The 21,016-nt window shown below is 36.0% G+C and overlaps 1 protein-coding gene and 1 long non-coding RNA gene across 18 annotated transcripts in view; one reads left to right on the top strand and one right to left on the bottom strand.

The window, feature by feature from the left end:
• The window catches only part of LOC107267995 (neuropeptide CCHamide-1 receptor), a 35,798-nt gene extending 15,467 nt beyond the window's left edge, over positions 1–20,331 (top strand). For 11 of the 17 annotated variants that reach the window (XM_025085298.1, XM_015740257.2, XM_025085293.1 and 8 more), the window contains 7 exons: positions 13,090–14,301; positions 14,522–14,714; positions 14,787–14,920; positions 15,143–15,328; positions 16,558–16,808; positions 17,610–17,854; positions 19,001–20,326. In XM_025085298.1, the coding sequence (XP_024941066.1) occupies positions 14,047–14,301; positions 14,522–14,714; positions 14,787–14,920; positions 15,143–15,328; positions 16,558–16,808; positions 17,610–17,853 (1,263 nt within the window). In that variant the 5' untranslated portion in view covers positions 13,090–14,046 and the 3' untranslated portion in view covers position 17,854; positions 19,001–20,326. Of the gene's footprint in view, positions 1–87; positions 199–12,102; positions 12,202–13,089; positions 14,302–14,521; positions 14,715–14,786; positions 14,921–15,142; positions 15,329–16,557; positions 16,809–17,609; positions 17,855–19,000 lie in introns of those variants that run through there. The other 6 variants (XM_025085301.1, XM_025085300.1, XR_003059774.1 and 3 more) reach the window with 5 other exon arrangements.
• LOC112494393 lies at positions 12,812–14,231 on the bottom strand. The gene is made up of 3 exons (XR_003059776.1): positions 14,135–14,231; positions 13,058–13,168; positions 12,812–12,978 (listed from the first exon to the last, which is right to left on the bottom strand). It is a non-coding gene; the product is annotated as an uncharacterized LOC112494393 (long non-coding RNA).
• Positions 20,332–21,016: the final 685 nt, after the last annotated feature.

Below are 21,016 nucleotides of genomic sequence, written 5' to 3'. Positions count from 1 at the left end.
GTTTGCTAGATCTACCTTAAAACTAACTTTTAAAATATTTGTAAACTCCTATTTAAGCATCCCCCGTGAAACAAACACGCTTTTCAGACTAACCCAATAAAACAGCATGACGTCGACACGGAAATTCCAAAAAGTTTCTACAAATAAAACTTTACCAACTGTCGAGATCCACTTGCAGGAAAAGCTGCACGAATTCCAGTGAGTTTCCACCGAAAAATGTGCCTTTCCTATTTATAGATTCAGTCTCGCTCCCTTTTTGCATACACAAGGAATTTACCCGAAAAATTATTGAAAGCAAAATTTATATTTATTTATTTATTAACCACAATCAATTGTCCCCCTTAAATCGATCACCTATTTGGATGTACTGTGAGTAATCCCCAACTTTGATATCACAATGTTTTTTTTTTTTTTCAAGCAAATAAATTACCCCCTAAAAGCTTAAAGTGAAATCAATTGATTGAAGTTCGTTATTTGCTCTTCAACGCGTAAGCATACGCGGGCAAGTCCGACACTCGTTAACGTCGGTAATGTAGAACTCTGCAGTCTTTCCTCGAGTGAAATCGGTACCATATAAATTATTCAATGTCACTTTACTTAATCTTGTCTCTTGCCAATGAAACGAAGTATTAAGATATCATATAAGGGACACCCCTTTCCACTGATTCCCTTATCAGTCTGCATAATCCGATGTGCTCGCACGTTCTTCACCCTGGAAATACATATAGGCCGAGACTGGTGAATAATTCAAGTTCCCGCAGTCTTAAGCGACCGATGCAGTCTAATCTGAATTGGAGGCGTGTTATCGATCCAAAACCTCAAATACGGGGTGACTACGCCAGTGAATGAAAAGGCCTTAATAAACGAACGCGTACAAGTATATTATATCTGTATTAACAATGGAGTTTCACTTATTGTACATTTGAAGCCATGCGAATGAAATTAACACGCCAGACTTTCTCAACACAATGCATATGTATTATATTAATATAGATATTTTTCTTGCCATGGGTCAATTAATCACATCTCCATCGTATAATCATACTCGTTGAATTTATTAATATCGTACAGGGTAACAGAAATGTGGTCGCCACAGCTTTGGCCCTTATCCGAAAAAAGGATCTGAAAAGAGGGTTCCTGGGTCTTTTATACCTGAGTGGAAAATGTACATGAGTATAGTATGTTGAAATACTCGAATCACCAGGCTTCTACTTGTACGACCTTAGTGAATAATTAAATGAAGCCTTGTATAAAATATGGTGGAAATCCCCAACGATTTAGGCTTGATGTTAAAATTTCTACCCTGACGACGCGCACGTCTCGCGTGGGCGCTAAAAACGATATTGGCTGAGTGAGACCGAGCTGAGTAAGTCGAGTAGCTTTTGGAGCAGAGAAATACAGTAGCTGAATAGTCGAGTGGCCCAGTAGTGAAATAGCGGCGTGACGGTATCCACTTTGCGATTTAAAGCAGGGTATTTTCAAAGGTTGGCCCATGAGGATAACACGATGATGTTAGACAGGTCAGAGGTCAGAGTGCTGCGCCGGTTGATGCTATGCGGTTTTAGTTGGGTAAATTTTGGACGAATTTCACGAGGGATACCGTCGTTATTGTTGTTATATAACTATGATATTTCTTTAGTCTTGATTTTTGAAATTTACCTGTATGTGACGTTATCGTATTTACCCATAAAGCGAACAATTTCAGACTGAGCTTGAGTGCTGGTTATAAATTTGATAAGAGAACGAGGTTCGTACCTATCAATTATTTTGATAAAGCACCGCAAATAAAGTGAATTTAGATTAAAATGTAAAAATCTCTGTTTATGGATTTTTTAGCTTTTTCTTTTTTTTTGTAAATTACTTTCCACCATTTTCATAACTCGAGATAAAGATAAGTATCAGGCTCGAGTTAGTACAGGGTCTTCTTTTATAGGTTAGAATTAAATCTTGTCAGTTTAATAGAGGTTGTTAACCTTAATAAGTCATTTGGACTTTGTCGCCAGATTTGAATATTGTGATAAGATAAGGTTGGTTGGTCGCGAAACAAACAATCGCCACGTGTAAATTTAATTATTTATTTTCAACAATTTCGTTTCGCTCGATCCTCGAAATGTTCGTAGTCTTGAGAATTTTTCGAAAATTTAAATTACGTTTGCTCGTATTTAAAAAATTTTGGAAAAAAATTCTTATCGCGTACTTATAGCTTTCGTAATATCGAAATGCACCATCCGTTTCAGTACAATGATTAAATCTTCCATTTCGCGATCGAACAGACACTCTGAAAATAATTTCAAGAATTACAGCTACACGTCCCACGTCTGAAATAACACTCGAAACACGTAATTAGCAAAGTGCCAAGTAGAATGATAAAATAATATTGCCATACAAATCCACTGTTGACGTTTCAACAAAATGAGATATTCGCAATGTACGTGACAATGAATTTCCTTAAAGCTTTATGACCCGTCTGTATTTTCCTTTGGATTAAAGTCAATCGAGTCTCGTATTTTGAAGTATCAAATGCTCGTGCTTTATGGTATTCAGTCAATAATTATAACAATACATCATGCACTTTATGGTATCCGGTGAGTAATTCGATCCAATTAAACATTTTTTTATATCTTTTTTTATCTTTTCCCATTAGTTATTTTTTCCTCACTATGTTTATTCTACTGTGAATTCCCAATTCAACGCTCGACCCATTCGTCATTTAGCAACGAACGCAACTTTAATCGGCTGAACATTTTCTACCATTTTATGCAATTTAGCCGACTTCCATTCACACCTTTACGGCCTTTTTCTTTCACTTTGGTTGGTACTCTCCACGAATTACCAACCTTCAAACAAGTTTCATGTATTAAGAATGCTCGGAGGGCTCTTAAGGACTACGGGTACTGTTTGTTGAAAGAACTTCCTTGATCTTCAGGGATAATTCACCCAAATTTCTTCTTCCTTTGTTTTTGCTCTATCCCTACTGCTTTATCGCTGATTATTATCATCCTCTATGAAATGATCAACCTTTTCGACTTTGACCAATTTCTTACTTTCTTATCGACCTCCTAATGTTAAAACGTGAAAAATATCACTCGCTTTTCGCTCCTCTTTTACGCGTTACTTCTTACTTATATATATATATATATATTTCCATATGTACTTATATGTACATACTTGAGTCGCCCTAGGCGAAGTATCCTTGTGAAATATGCTCTCAAAGTGTCATAAATCTTGTGCTACTTTTGCTACTTCTTGTATATGCACGCTGCAATCGCAGGGTAAATAGTGAGAGTAGTTTCACTGAAAATGATTCGGCCAAGGAAATGTCCACAGACATTTCCGCCATTACGAAATTAATGATTTTTAAATTAAAACATAATTTGTCAAAAATCTAAAGTAAAGGTTAAATGAACAATAAGTTTTGAAAAAAAAAAAATCAAAAAATTTTTACCATTACTTTCTTATCATCTAGACACGAGAATGATATGGGTGAATAAAAAGTTACATGCAAACTTGACAATAAATATAATTATCGATTCTACTTTATTCGACGTGGGCCATTATGCTGTCTGATACAGGTATAGGAATATTGTGAAATTTTCTCGATATCACAAAATTGAATCTTCAAGGAAGCTTCTTCGTGTTTGACGTACAGCGTACACGTGCAAATACAAAATCGTATATCGGCTACTAACTCTTATCCCAAGTGCCTGTTTTAGGTATATCCAGCCTCTAATGCGAATTCTAATGGGATTCTAATACAATACGTGTGCTTCCTGATCCACCAAATCTGATCAAGCAAACTCGAGGCTTCTATTGTTTCCCCGAAAAATATAAATAAGTCAGCGAAATTCCTCTTTACTCCGTCGGAGAGTATGATGGGGGGTGATTTCGATCTCTAAAAGTTTTAGCATGTTGGCGATAATGGTGAAAGTGGGATAGAGAGGGAAAGTGAAAAGTTTAAGACAAGCGACGTAGGGAGCGAATGAAGATAGGATACGAACCCGTAGGGATGCTGAAAGGAGTTAACTGGATGGTCTCGTGGAAATAATAAGTTCATTGTGGAATTTTCATTACGTGGTACAACTTTCTAATTGCCTCCGGGTTAGATCTTTGAAAATGGCGAAAATATCTGTTGGACTTTTAATTTCACGAATTCGTCATTTTTATCTTGAGAAGCGCTCAGGCGTGGCCTGTGCTCGGTTAGACGAATGCAGGGTGACAATTTACTAGGGTTATGGATTAACGTAAAAGACATAGTTTTTTAACTTCTGTACTCTGAAATTTTTCAAAATTACTAATCATGTTAATGTTGATAAGAATAAAATTTTAAAAATCCTTGTCAATCTAACTGTCTTTCGAATCTCGCGCGTAATTTTTCAATCGCCATAAAGCCAGTTCATAATTATTTTTCAAAGCCATAATTAATTGCCGGATACCTGACGGTTTGTACGACCCACGCGTAATGTCAGTATAAAACTATATTCTGCCTGTACGGAGAGATTGTAATATTAGATAGTCAGCAGTAAAAGATAAGCATCCCCTTATTAGTTGGTAGCCACGTATGACATACAGAGATAATAAATAACGTGCATATAGTGGAATTAATGAGGTTATCCACATGGTGAATGGACGTCAGTAAAGCTGAAACTGTCACGGTGGAAAATCGAAATAAAATCCATTGCGAAATTAGGAGCTATTTAAGAGCTAACTAAGTCAGGTAAGCGAGGTCAGAGCGGCGTAGGATTGGTTTTTCGATAAGGGGGATGAATTCCAAATTTGGCTGTTATATATTTTCGAAGCACTCAATTAGCTCTTGAATCCTGTGTTTTGTATGTTTTATTCTCTTATTGTTTATTTCGTGTCAGTTTCAATTTTTTTTTCGAGCTAGCACCACCAAAACTTTTGACTAAAATGGACGGAGCTCTAAAATTTTAATTACCTCCCTTAATCAGCTATTGAATATATCTTAACTTCGCAATTGATTTTATTTTGATTTTCCACTATGGCGTTTCCAGCTTTATTTAAGTGGTGACTGGCGTTGTATATGATTTACTATAATGTACAGTACAGTTATTATTATTATTACGTAATATCAATATTGATAAGAATTCCATATATCATCATCATACAGAAACAACGTCTTTTTGTATTAATACATCGCAGAAAAAATATCTCCATGAAAAAAAGTTCTGGCTCCGTGATAACGGATATTGCGACTGATTTGATATAAGGAAAAAAAAAAAGTGCAAACAAGCCCAGAGTTTCCGGTCCAGAACGTCGTATCGGCTGGCAATCCGAACAAAGAAAAAGCTTCATGGATCGACGTGGCGGAAGGGTCATTATTTATTTCACTTCCTTTCGTAACGTCCCTGCGCTTGTTATCAACAAGAAATGAATTTCAATCAAGGTACTACATTACCTTAGCATATATAAGTATCAGCTGGTATTTACTCTTGTACAACCTAACCTAACATAATATAACCTACGCATTTAAAATCCGGCAGGGCAAACTGTTAACTCGCAATAATATAACGCCTTGTTAACAAATATTTTCCCTCGGTTACTTTGAATTGTAAATATCGACCGTGGCGACGCTTGCGGTAAAGTTTGCAATCTCGTAATTTGCGAAGGAAGCGTCTAACAGCCTTTACGGCTGTAGATCGTCGAAAACTGTCTCTTACTTAAAATTGAGTGATCGATATACATAGGCAATATAGCTGTAGACACAAATGTCTACGCCGTGAGGGAACATCTTCCTAACCTGAAAATAATTCCCGTCCTTACGACGAAAAGTTATCGAAGATTGATTCTCTTGTATTTTTACGATAATAACACTGAGGTATAATATCAAAGTTATTTGACACTATCCAAGGCCTATTAATCCTCGTTTCCTTAGCGACCTTCCATCGTCTAGTTGACAATGGTGTCTCCTTACTACCAGGATACCTATACTCGGTACTGGGTAACTTGTATCTATATAATATATACCTTGTACCATCAATTGACTCAGGGGCGTAACTTGTAGCTTATTTTGAAGCACTTATAAGATGAGAAACACACCCGATATTTTTCGGATCAAATTCTCCTATACGTATGTGTACAATAATTTTTTTTCTGATAATCAGTTAAAGACGATAGTTTCGAAAGTGACAATTGCTCTTTTATATCAGGAATGACGTGTAGAATATCTTGGTATCACAAGATGAAGGAGAATCATGTATCCTCGTGATTAATGACATCGTGCAGTGACCATCTAGGTATCGGATGAACCCTCCTTTACCAAAGGTCTCATAAAGTTATCGTAAAATGGCCCACGCGGTTAGGTATTGACGTTTCCCGTGATGAATGACGTTTCCCTCCGCACTATAAATTCCCTTGACAAGTCAGTTCTCTGTTTCAAAAAAAATTTTAACATATATATATATATATATATTTTTTCTATATTACCGTTTGCCATGTATGAAATTTCGCGATATTTTCGGTATACAGTAAAATTCACTGACATAGATCTTACGCTAAAGAGAATTTGAATTTCTATTAATTGTAACTTAGCCATTTAATATTTTTTGTATGGCATTTTTTAATATTTACACCTGTGTCTTTCGTCTTAACGCTGAGCCTCCCTATGTCTCCGATAGCCTAAACAAATAAGGAATATTTACGAACACTCCTGTGGGACTGAGCCAAGGCAATTTTCTTTGTTTTCAAGTAGCATTAGATCAGGATTGTCGGATTTTGTGGATCACCTTAATTCTTTCGATTTCGCTTGAATCTTCATTGTGTCCTTATTGGCTCTTGATTCAGCCTCGTAAACGAAGCATTGTTCCTGACATTCTACGTTGTTTTTCTTCTTGATACTTTTCTGCGTTATCTGTATACACAGAGATACAGGTGTTGGTCAATGCTAAAACGTTTCTTCCCTAAATTGCTATCGGTGTGAAGAAACAACGTATTACAGGAGTATAAAGACAATCAAAGTGAAAGAAGAAAATCGATATTGAAACTTATCGTATTGCTTATCCTAAAAAAATTCCGCTTTTCAATTAAACTTGAAATATTTGAATAATTACGGAATATTAATTAACAGCAGGTTTATCTGACCCAAAAATACATGCATAAGAGTCGTACCATTTCTTTCTTGCTCCTCCTCCCGAATCTTCGATATTTACTTATTTTTCATATTTTTCAAGTCAAACAGATGAACCCCCGTTTCTCCTCCTCCTACATTTTTTCCCCATCCTTACGAAATTTTCAATCTGCTTTCCCTTATTTTCTGATATAATAATCCAGAAGTTCACCTTTGATATTTACCCCTCCTCGTAGTCAATATTTCGTAGTACTACCAAGACCAATGAGAACTGAAGTGAAATTAATCTGTCAGATCCTTATCATATCTCGAAAGATTCTTTATTTCGAGTCATACTACGTTCCTTGCGTGGGTGAATAATTTATTAATGAAATGGAAATAACTGCCTGCCGATATCGCAGAGTAGAGATTCGCTTTCTTGTACTGTCGAACTTCGATAACTCGATTCTCAAAGGAAACGATGTATGATTCGAGTTATCGTAGCTTCGATTTATTGGAATTTTCAAGTTACAGAAGCGAAGCGTTAGAAAATTCGAAGATTCATAGTCTTACGGAGGTTTTGGACTCATAGAAGTTCAGAGTTGTCGAGGTCTATTTTCATTTCGCTTAAATACCTATATTTACCATAAGCGTATTAATTATATAATTTTATTAGGTAACAGTAAGTAAAAGCACTGGGATATTTTTATCAGCTTGTCCCTGAGCCCCCTTACAGAACCATATTTTAATTAAGTGCCGTCAATTTTTGTTTCTTTTCAATAATACACCTTGTAATAATATTAATTTTTAATTTAAAAAATCGTGTAAACAACCAATTTTAATCTTCTTACCCCAATTAATTCGACGTCTCGTCCCGAGTTGCGCCTGTTTGCGTAAACATCGTACAGTGTTATAGTCAGTGATAAGTTGTCAAAATGAAAAAATTTTTTTCACTTACAATTCATATTAAAAAAAAAATCATTAATCTTCACTTCTTATAGGATTCTGTCTTGTTTATATATCTTGTAAATATCTATGATATAATTTTTTCTTCCTTTCATTTGTAATATATTTTAGTATGTTTATTTCTCAACATTCCAATTGACGTCTTCCCGTCAGAAGCATATTTACTTTTTTATCCACAAATTTCTGTCGATTAATCAGCAATTTCTACTCCACTGAATCGTCATAATGAAACAAAAAGTAACCAACGTCCGACTCTCGTAATAGTGTAATGTTCCAAAGGAGAAGCATCCTTTTTATCCTTCTTTATTCCGCTTCGCATCACACTTCATTTTCTTTTCCCTTTCTTTTCCTTCTCTATCCTACAGCCCAAGATCCATGTTATCGTTAACGCCTCGCGGTTCAAAAATATCTTGGAATTCTGTCACTACTATTCCGCGATGCTGTTTGGTTCTCGCTATCGTCATTCGATATTAGTGATTTACCGCGTGACGTGCGGATTCACGCTGCGCAGCCAATTAGAGATCGCGATTCCTTTTTGGGGTCATAACGCGAGAGCTATGAAGTTTCGCATAAAAATTGTGCATAGTTCCGAGAAAGGCAACAACATTTCCGAAAAATTAAAAATCATGCATTCTTGACCGACATTGTTATTGAGAAATATTAATAATTTAACATAATAATCTTCGTAGAAATACTAAACCTCATATTTTTCCTACAGAAATAAATTAGAAAGGCGAACGATATACGCTAACTCCATTAGCCTTTTTATTTCTTGAAAAACTAATTTACTCCTAACCTCACGTCGCAATGCGGTTCAGTAAGAAGTGCAGAAGAAAAATAGCCCTCGCCAAATTGAATAATTCAGAGACTAACAATAAGTAAAGTTTCGTATAATATTGTTAAATTTCGTAATGCTAATTTATTTTGAAAATTAATTACTACACACTTACTCGCGTTGTAAGAGTGAATACAGCATGAATTAGTTGAGATAGTGATAAGGAATGATGCGTATATTGTTCAAAAATGAACGCACTTAGGATAACAATCTGAATGCTGGAAACTCATAATAGGTATATCATTTATGTCTGAAGATTCCAACAATATACGTAATGTACTATACACACAGTATAATCTCAAACAAATTGATAGCACGGTACTGATAAAGGTTGAAGGATCATAAATCGAAATCAAGTACAATACAATTCGAGTGATCGGTCAACAATGTAATTGTATTAGTTGAAGGTATAATAAATTCCCTAACCACTGAATATACTAGGATCAACAATTTCGTAATGAGAACTAAAAACACTAATTTTGTCCAATTTATCCCGAAGGAAGACAAAACTTTGATAGAAATCGAAAAATTTCGCCAAAAACCTAATCATCATTGTAAATCACCAATTAGCCCTCAAAACCATCTCGGCACCAATCATAATGTTACACCTTGCGTAAACTCGTTCTTGAATAAAAAGTTAACCTATAAAAAAGTCATCCTGACCTCGGATAGAGCAATTCGAAGAAAGTCGTGTACATAACCTCTCCAGGGCTCGTGCTCGAATAAAGTTTGAATATTCCAAGCAGACGGCCGGATATATTACGCGGCTCGTGTTTCAAACGATCCACAGTTGGCAGTAGAGCCAACCCAATAAACCAAAGACCGTTACACTAGCCAAAATCATCGTTTTAGCTCTAAGGGTTTTGCGTCCTCATTGAAATTCGTGAAACTAGTCTTGCTCGTACAAGCCAGTACGTATCGGCTATTGGAAAGAAGTCAAACAAGAACAAGCAGCCCCGACAACGATAAGTTTGGCATTGAACACATCAAAGGAGGATTATCAGAATGGAAATAAAGAAAGGAAAGGATTCGAAGTGTCTTTTGAAGAACGAAAAAGGGGCAAATATTCAGTAACATTTCAAATGACTTTTAAGAAATTTAATTCAAAATTGTAAAAAAGGTTAATAAAGGCAAGACGAATTTTCTACGCTTATGTTTGTCTTGTCCTCGGTAACCATACAAGCTGGAACTTTCAGGATACTAAAGAACGAAGGAATAACGAAATGAAATAGATTCCAACGGACGTCAAGGATTCAGGACGGGTTGCGAACTCTTTACGAAGGTGCATGCTGATACGATTACCTTTTTTCCCTTGTATGTACCTGTTACGCAATCCTGCTGAACCTCTTTAACTCAGGAGCGTGCACGTTGGAGTATCAGGCATAAGTAATTTTTTTTTCAACAAATTTCTGATCAATCGTGGCTGGAAATCCCTAGAAATCCGACGTGCTACGATCTGCTTGATATATGTTTCATTATAACCCGAAAAGCCACCTGAAAGAGTTTACCTGAAACGACCTGTATATATAGTATGTATGTAGTACACACCTAATACGTATACTGTTCTTCACAATATGCGTTCATATCAGATTATGAATGGACACGTATGAATAGTGAATAGGGGATGCGAATGAACATAAATTCACGCACAATATAGGACGAGCTCATTCGGATAGAATAATGTGGGTAATATGGGTATCTATATTACGAGAAAAAAGAATTTATCCGCTAGGGTGAATGACGTAGGTACACTCTGCCGTAAAAGTTAACATCTTCGCTGACCTTTCTAGCGACTGGCAGTAAATTTTACGATTTATCCTGAAACAAGTATCCATTTTCTAAACGAGGATTCAAGTTGAAAGATTTATCTTGGCTGATTGGATCGAATCGTGTGGTATCTAATGACTGGGATAGATTCCAATAAATTCTAAGGTGAAGATTGATCTAGTGAAATTTTCTAAAATTTCTAAATTTCCACAGAACACTTATCTGCGATAACGACGCATGGATTTAAAAAAAATTAATTTACCCATATTTACTTTTTATTAGTATCGAACTTCATTTCGATCCATTGTAAAATTCACGTAACTTATTGATAGGCAATTATTAAATTGGATTTTTTTAATATGAATTCATATTCTATATTGGATAATTTTCTTGTACACGTAATCCCAGTCTTATGCTTTAATAAGAAATTTCTAAGAATGTTAAAAGGCGAAGAAAAAAATAATAATTAACATAAGCCTTAAATTCCTGAAAAAATTAATGCACGTAGCCCATCAGATAAAAGCTTGATTCAGATATGCCTTATTATTGGTGGAAATCTTATTTTAAATAAAATAATAATCAGAACAGCAAATCTTAGCAGCAATATTTAATTAATCCAATGATATGAATAATTGAGGTAAAGGTACTTGAAAGCTGTACTTGAGTATCAAAAATAGGATAAAAGTGTTTCACACCCCAGACACTAATACCACAAGTGTGAAAAAGAAATATAATAGAAAATGCCAAATCTAATGGATCCTGTGCAAAGCGGCAGATAAGGACTGTTCATCTTCATTAAATGCAATATGTAGAGCGTGTAAAATTATACGTATATGACGTAACCCAACGGTAAGGGATATACAGTCTGTAGTAAAAATATATAGGTATAAATATAGTATCCACTAAATTGACTGATTTAATTATAGAAAATATCTGCAAACATTTGCCCTTGACGTCCAAACACTCTAGATAACTTTAAGGTTGTTTCGCCAGTGATTTGCCGGTAGGAACGTGGCACGTCTCCCAGCGATATTACCGAGCGTCAGTATGACCCATATTAGGCAATTTTTATTTTTTTTTACGTTCCCTACAAAAATTGTCTAACCCATGTCTGCATCACATAAATATGAACCCAGAACAATCGTTTGCTTGGACAATCTGATTTTTATCAATAGAATATTTTTTGCTCCAGCGTTCGGCATGTCATTTAAAATTGATAAACGATAATCGACTGTCGATTCACGAAATTCATAATTTTTTTTTTTTTTCGTTTTCATATACAGATATACCAGATTGGTTTTGTAAAAAAAAAAAACTAGAATTGTCTTCACAATTTAAAAAAGCGTTCTCACACCACTGTTGTCAATTACTACATGCATTACGGTACTTCGTATCCAATTAACAAAGTGATATTCTAAGTTGAGGAAGTTGATTAAGTTTTTTGAGAAGTTTTTTTAATATTTATTTCAAGGAGCAAGAGACGGGCTAACGCTTAAATTTTCGAATTATGGGGGGCTAACTTCCCGGACCCTAAATTTTCAGTGAAAACAGAACCTCTTGTCTGTTTAAGGTTAAGTATACGAATACATATTTAAAAAAAATTAATTTAAAATCTATACGTTGTCGTTGTAAAAATTCAGCGAAATTTATCGGTAATTTCTACGGTCGCCCTAAATCGAATGACTGGGAACTGGACTTGGGAAATTTCGTAGACTCGACAAGGGAAAGTAAAGTAGAAGCACCTTCTTCGGTTTACTACCCTATTAATTTAGTCCCCGATAAATCTCGAAACCTTTCCTTAGACTGTCAGAATGAAATACCTATCCAGACAGAAAGGATTTTTCCAAACTATTATCCGCAACCTAAATGTAATCTTTACATTGAGGTTTTTGTAATACCGTGTCGCAAATCCTTTATTTATTTTTTCTATAGCCAATTTAAAAAATATATATATACAGTCCCAAGTAAAATCCCAATATGAAACCCACGATAAGTGATAAATGACAAATAATTTATAGATCTAAGATATCAAAGTAGATTTTACAAATCTAGAATATATACAGCATCCCTGCACCATCTGTTAAAAGATACATGAGGGTTCTTGTCAATGAATAATTTTTTCATAATAAATTCCATTCTAAATAACAAACAGATACGTACTTACGAATGACAATTTCTATAAATCACGTAATCCCGATATCTTTAATAATTGCTATGATTGGTAAATTATCTCAGATTCAAATTTGGTAATCCTTATCGAACATCAGACGTAAATGTAAACCTAACGGATACATTGAACGATTCGATATCCACTGTCAGCACGTTAATCGTGGTACTGTATATCAGCCTGTAAAATGCACAATAATAAAAGAGTGAGAAAGATAATATATTTTACTAACGTTAGTGTATCTGCGATTATCTCAAACCTTAAGTCACAAATTTGCATCATCTGTTTCAGAGCTGAACTCAGCATCGGGTGTAAGAAAAAGTTGCACAAGAAGGGCGGTCCGGATAATTTCTTGTCGGGGAAGACAAATCTAAGGTCAAAAGGTTTTATATCTACCAGCATAAAAGACACCTGAAAATCTATACGACGTTTTCAAGCCGTCGAACGACTTAATTACTAAAAGTGATTTAAGCTTATTTAGAAGAATTGTGTGAAGGGAAATACATTTATCTCCTTCGATTTTACGTAACCTTTGTCAGTAGCGAATTAAAGGTACCTCAAAACGACGGAATTTCCCGAGAGAAGTTGGAAAATTCCAATTCCACAGTTCCGTCTCTCCTATACCTTTGACCGAGCTAATTTGAATGTACGGCCGTTCCGCAACGTTGATAAATTGTGTGGAAACAAATAATTAGGAAAATGCGAACTCATTGAACATGACAGCGGACAGGAATCTCCATGTTCTATGTAACAATACATCCCCACGCCTTTGAAAAGGGGCTGGGGATGTCCTGGTGAATTGAAAACGACGAAAAAGAAATATATTTTTAATTAACCCTTAATCGGACGTAAACGAAATTTAAAGGATAGTTAAAAAAGGTACAGGTAAATTTTAACTATTTAAAAGTGGCTGATATAAAACACTAAAATTTTACGGGACGTCAATAGTCCTGTATCATGTTGATACAAAAATTATTAATAGATATTCACTATCTATATTTATTGTAAACGCAAAGAATTAAAGCAAGCATCAAAATTAAAAAGCAGGCTGTGAATAGTCCTTGCAGAATAATAAACGGATTATAGGATACTGTTGTCTTGACAATGACAACAATGAAAAACGGCGTGAGAATACGAAATAGAAATTGAGTAAGAATCTCGTCCTCGAAGGAGAATTCTAACCTAAAGACCATCGATTCAAACTGCGAAATCATCGTTAAAGGGGAAGCACCATTCGATCACAGTAAAATGCCGTATACAACTAGCACACCCACAATGTCTCAGATACTAAATTGCTCAACAAATCAGATCAATTGTACGGAGGAAGATTACACACCTTACAGTGCCCGACTGGAAACTTATATTGTTCCTGTGGTCTTTCTTCTAATCCTCGTAATCGGCGTGATGGGTAATGGCGTCCTGGTGCTGACAATTCTGCGGCATGGAAATATGCGAAATGTACCTAATACGTATGTCCTCTCACTGGCGTTAGGCGACCTACTGGTGAGTAGTCTAAGTTTAAAATATTAACGGTCGATAATACAGATTTCTGTATTACCATAAAGAACTAATGTATATTCTTTGAACTTTTTTATACGTTATTCTTGATAAATATGGACTTTTAGATGGGGTTAGCAATGAATTATAATTATATCCACTATCTAATAGCCCTTTAAAAAGCTTTTCATTACAATTCGTCCTTTTATTCTTACTTTTTTTTTAGGTTATACTGACCTGCGTGCCTTTCACCTTCACCGTTTACATCCTAGACTCCTGGCCGTTTGGTCCTATACTTTGTAAGGTTTCTGAGTGTGCCAAGGACATATCTATAGGGGTGTCTGTATTCACATTGACCGCCTTGTCAGCCGATAGATTTTTCGCCATAGTGGATCCAATGCGCAAGCTTCATGCAACTGGTACGGATGAATCTTTTTGTGAGGAGTTATTTACTTTTAAAAAATGTCTATCACTCAATACTCCATTGACAGGGGGTGGAATGCGGGCAACCCGTTTCACTACTGCGATAGCCGCCCTCATTTGGTTACTGGCTATGGTCTGTGCGGTACCAGCATCGTTCTCATATATACGAGTCTTTCGCGTGAATAAAGACGTATCATTCAAGGTGAGCTATTAAATCATTTGTCAATGATTAGAACTATTTATAATTTCCATTTCTTTGATAATCACAATTTTACCACGTTAAAGAGTGAGCTTATCGAATAATTTTTTTCTTCATTTTTCAATTTCTTAGATTTTCTTTATTGTCAATGGTCTACTTTCAGCTATAACGAAACTGTGGATTTACGTTATTCTAATTCTATATATCTTATGTCTCTCGTTACAGGTCTGCTATCCATTTCCAGAAGAATTCGGTCCAAATTATCCTAAGACAGTTCTTATATGTCGCTTCTTCGTCTACTACGTTCTTCCATTGGGAGTTATTACAGTGTTTTATCTTCTTATGGCCAGGCACCTTGTCCAGAGCACACGTAATATGCCTGGCGAGATGCAAGGCCAGGTGAGGTCCAGTGTAAGGATTCAATTTCCTATTGTTCTTTATTACTCCTCCATCTTTACCCTCCATTAACCTGGGCGTGGTCGTGTGGGATATCTGACAATGAGACACCTCAACTCAATGCTTTCTACATAGAAAAATAAAGCCGCGCGACCACTTTCTGGTTAATGCGCGCGGGGAAACATAATTATTTTTAATTTGTCAAAAGACTCATTGAACTCGTGAACAGACAACACCGATATTTGTGTACGTACAACAGGACATTGTCAAGAAATCATATATACATATATATTACAAACCATATTCCTATAACTTGTTATGGGTATACAAGAGTATATGGTTACGTAAAAAGTATTTCCATATTTTCTATATATCAAAACAACAAGAACCTTGCATAAAAAAACATTCCATGAGGGAAAGATACTATTTATGTTTCCTTCTTTGTGCTGACCTATTATATATGTATATGGTCTAGAAAGATATCGTCACGAAATACACTCCAGAGGATTCAATAGACTGAACAACGATTGAGATTTCCCTGTGCACCAGAAGTTTCAGAAACACCAGAGACAACCATGAATATAATTATTAATGTCTATACCACATTTCCGTTAACTCTTTCGGATCCGTTCAATTATTATAAAAAACTGAAAGTTGCGTCAGTCCATGTTTTTGGCCATATGCCAAGCATACGTTACATACTTGAAGAGAGACTCATAAAATTGATAGGGTAGCAGAGTCTCGTGAAATGATAATCTCTCGTATAATCCATTCGAGCGAACGCAGAGCGGCGGTAGTATTATAAAAACTTTCGATTGCTATACCAAAATAGATTATAGCTATTACGAAATCCTGACAATTATCCTTTACGATCATACCCCCTACGCCATCAGGAATTTTAATGTTAACTATACTTAGTAGTATGGGGACCGTCTGTTAGTTTTTCTCTGAATTTAGAATAGACTATTGAGTCGGTTTCAATGTCATATTTACGGTCTCGTAAAACTGGAATATGGTGTCAACCATAACTTTCACCGATATCCTTTCAGCCATTGGACGAATATTACGTTTGTTCTTGCAATCTCCATTGCTTCAACTTATTGATCATGATGTATTTAATGTGCCTTGAAACGGTCCCAAGGAGTCTTTTGACGTAATGCAGCCCTTTTTATTCTGGCAAACGTACGAGATGGTATATGTGCAGAAGGGCGGAAGGGAGTCTGGTGCATCGTTATTGATTTTAGGTGAAACAAGTAAAGGCGCGGAAAAAAGTGGCCAAGATGGTGATGGCCTTCGTTGTTGTATTTGCTGTTTGTTTCTTTCCCCAACACGTCTTCATGCTGTGGTTTTATATTCATCCCACTGCACAAATGGACTACAATGCATTCTGGCATGCATTTCGTATACTGGGATTTTGCCTTGGATTTATGAACAGTTGTATCAATCCTATCGCTCTCTATTGCGTCAGCGGTACCTTTAGAAAATACTTCAACAGGTGACTATTTAATGTTTCCATTGTCGAAGAATCCATACGTTTTCATTTTATATGCATGACACTAGTATCTTTTTTTTTTCCAACAGTCACATAAAGAATTCAGCAGATATAGGTAGACATTTATTTTCCTGCGATACCTTCAAATATATGTAAATTCTCCAATAGCCAGACACGCAAACTTTCAATTTTCCCTTAGTCGATCCTACCTTTATTATTAGAGCCAACATCATCGAAGAGTGAAAGGTCACTGTCACGAATGACAGAACTTTTGCCGGATAATTTGATTTACGTTATAATTCGATCCCCTCAGAAAGCTTGATACCGAAACGTCCTTATTAACGTCATTTCACATATACCATACTATTAAGCTTAAACGCACAAACTGAAATTGGCTTGCAATCATAATAGACGAATTAACTTCCGTTGGTTCGTTTGAGCTGAGTATAACCGTATATATAACAGAGGCTGACACTTGCGCTCTGCGATAGGTATAAATCCAAATAGAAGTACGAAATATATAACATAAATATATAGCAGTACAGCCGTCTAGCTTCTCTATGCTAATGCATGAGGGATCTATGAATTTTACACCTGAAACACACGTCCCAGATTGCTATGTAAAAACATTCCTGTGCCATCTGCATGAAAAGTAGAGATTTCCCACTTGGATGTACTATCGACATACGTATATCTATATTTCTATAAAATTGTCCAACCACCGTCCTATCAAATGATAGAAATGTTTTTATTGACCTCTTCCGTAACAAGTAATATCCTGCTATTTCTTCAATACGATTTCAGATATTTACTGTGCTGCTGCGCCTCGAAAAAGAGACGCACCTCGGCACTTGGTTCGCATCGACGTGGACAGAGTATTTCACTGACGACGTCGCGACGCCATACCAGCAGTAGACGGGGACTGCAAAGCGTCGTACATCTGCCTACTTGGACGCCACCAACCGATGATATTCGTATACGACCGCATCAGCAGGAACAGGAAACCACTGTGACTGCCTACCACAATGGACTGGAGCATCGAATATGAGGTGTGAGCTCTTACGACGAGAGCTATTGTGATCCAGTTTAACTCTGGCCAATGTTATCCCATTCTGCGTAATATGAATCCCTCAGGAATCAAATGTTTAACGAGTAAATTCGATACAGGAAGTCCCGGTACATCCTGAGTTTCCAGCATTGACGATTATCTCCACGCTGGTAGAGGACTGACGACTCTTAGGAAACGAGGATTAGGATTTAGACTCCCTGGTTAGCGTCTAACATCCGTATTCCCAGACACCCTCTAATTACACATGGAAACTTGATAAACTAGAAAGCAGCATAGTACTGTCACGTAGGAGTTTTCATTGGATGTCATTGGGGATACTGTCAACAAAGAAAAATATTAATTCACTCAGTGTCTAAATTTTTAAACGTACAATGGATATAAACAGAAAGAAAATTATATTTACTTCCAATACGTATTACAATATTTCCACTTCTCGCTCGTCACTTAGATATTATAAACTTCAAAGTATCAGTTACTCCATGAAACTTACATGAATTTATCGATTCAGGTCACAGCCGCCTTACTTCTTATGTACCAATACCAAATGCTAGAACCCCAATGCCTAGTAGTCCTCTTTCAATAAGACTTCAGCTTACTTCTACCTTCGCATACTGAATCTTCAACCGTCCGCTACTTCATATGTCCGTTCCTATTGCCTGATACTATCCAGCCACCTTCTATGAGGGAACATTGAGGGTACAAAACCTTCCACACTGACACGCTCCTAAAGAGAACCTCTTTTATAATAACGTTCCAGCTTTTCTTTCTTCTTCAAACTAATATAACCTTCAGATGAAAAGGACCAATGTTCGGTGTACGACTGGTCCTGGATTTCCTGTCCAAATGAATTTTCTTTCCAAGTGTTACCATCGTTTTTGTTATAACCTGAATCTCTAGAACCAGAATCTGTGATAATACATAACCTTCTTTTGATCTACCCCACATAGCGATAACTGCTACCTCCCCAGTTATTCCAGGCCAAACCTTGACAATGGCAAAGTCGTTGGCTGGGGTTTGTTTTCGATTGGTATACCAATCATCTTAGGGCTAACAAACTGTTTCCACTGTCCTTCCTTATCTCCGTCCTCAGGATTATATGGAATTCTAAATTATTATTCTTTTTCAGGTCGCGAACTGGCGAGAGATCAATGGCGATTTCAATATCGCCAAACATGGAGGACACATGGGATACGTACTTTCCAATTTGAAAGTTAACCCTTCAATCTTAGTCCGTCATCGCTTAGGTATTAAATATCCGAGGGAAAGTGAATTTTTTATCACAAAAATAACACATCGTACTGTAGGGTTAATTGAGGTTATTCCTTCATCAGCTAATCGGACCCATACAATGATCTCTCGCTGTGATTCTCAATGACGTTATTGGATTTTGAAGAATTCGAAAAATTCCATGTGATAAATCCAACATATATGGTTAGTCCTTTCAAGAGGGCAAAGGACTTCAGATAACAAAATGTGAGAAAGATGCTTGAAGAATCTTTAACTTTTTTTTTTAATTCTCAAAGCCGTAGCTTACTTTTTGTATGTTTCTAGAAGAGAAAAAAAAAGAATGAAAAGATACTTTCTCTCTTTTCTACACGCTTTTCATTCTTTTAATTTAACTCGTTAATTCTACTATATGATTGGAGCACGCGTATTTTTTGCAAAAATGCTACAGGCATCTATTAAAATATTCTATTCTTATTCTTATAGCCTCACAACTGGTAGATATTACGCGCGGTTAATTTCCTATGAATTTCTTCTCTTACTGATGAAACATCAGGTTACATTTTTATACCCCTGAAGCAACTGCTGCAGGCAAATATATGAAGCAGGTAAGCTCGTTCGATTACCTGTCAGTCTATTCCCTTATACAACTGCTCGACGATATGCACACACAATCCATTAGGCTCCACTCACATTGTACGTATTAAAGAGGAATAAATAAATGTATATATTTTCAATAATTCGCACGAACACGTAAACCCGGCGTTCTTGTAATTCCATTTGTACTCTATCCTCTCTCTAGCCATTCTGTCAATATATTCTTTCGTCTTTTGTCATTTCCTTATTCGTACAATGTTAGAGTAATTACTTGTAATTGCGCTAAAACCGGCTCGTACAATCGTTGTAACGCACGGTATGTAATATACATATATAAATGTATTGTTAATGTTATAAATACAAATAATTCTAGTCATTTACCACTTAAGACGTAAGCTAATCTATGGGGGCCCATTAAGACTAACAACTCGCGGTCCGACATTGTTTAAGTCAATAAGTAAAATATCCATTGCACATGGTAAAGTCGGAAAGCATTTTAAATCCTTAAAGCTAAACCTGCATAAGTTAAATTAGTTACTTTTGTCTTGAACGATCGCGTGCACAAAGTACGAACTATATGTAAAGTTTCCTATGTATAATTGTTATTCCTGGAAGATGTATCGATAGCAGAATAAATGTTATTTAAAAAAATAAAATTAAATACAACTTCCTAATTGCTATATTGTTAATGGCTTGGTAAAATTCAAACTAAATTTCTAAGACAACCCCCGTGGCACAATGCTTTCACATAGTATCAGCATTAAGTCCCAGTTGATAACCGTACTTCGTTTCAACCCCTTGAATAACAGTCGTACTGAAAACTAACATCAAACAAATTGTACTAATTAATGTCAAAGCTCTTCATTCTCACATATATCCCAACTTTGTTCCTATAGTATCTTATATGCCTGTAATATTACAGAATTATTAACCTTTACAAAACCGGAAGCCAGTTTAGTGGCTTTGAACTGTTTCAGTCAATTTTGCTCGCAATTACCCTAAAAATGTCAACCAATGTTCTTCATGTCGGCAAGTGTTCGGTGAGTAGCTAGAGCAGAGCGTGGTGGCTGGGCGAGGGAATAGGAACAAAACCGACTCGACACTAGCGCCCAAGCAATGCTACTACATAGGTGCAGGTAGGCGTATTCCAAAGAGAAAACTTCTTGGAAGGCGCAGTCTACGCGTTACTTTTTAGTATTATTATTATTATATTTTATCGTGCAAACATTAGAATCAAGACAAGAAAAGCACGCATTGGCACGTAAGTAGACTATTTTTTATTGACTTTATAACAAAGTATATATTTTTATGACTGAAATAT

This window comes from Cephus cinctus, unplaced genomic scaffold, assembly GCF_000341935.2.
Source record: "Cephus cinctus unplaced genomic scaffold, Ccin1 Ccin1_scaffold0462, whole genome shotgun sequence".
In the NCBI taxonomy this organism is placed as follows: domain Eukaryota; kingdom Metazoa; phylum Arthropoda; class Insecta; order Hymenoptera; family Cephidae; genus Cephus; species Cephus cinctus.
Note: the sequence above shows the minus strand (reverse complement) of the source record. Positions and strands in the feature narration are given on the sequence as shown.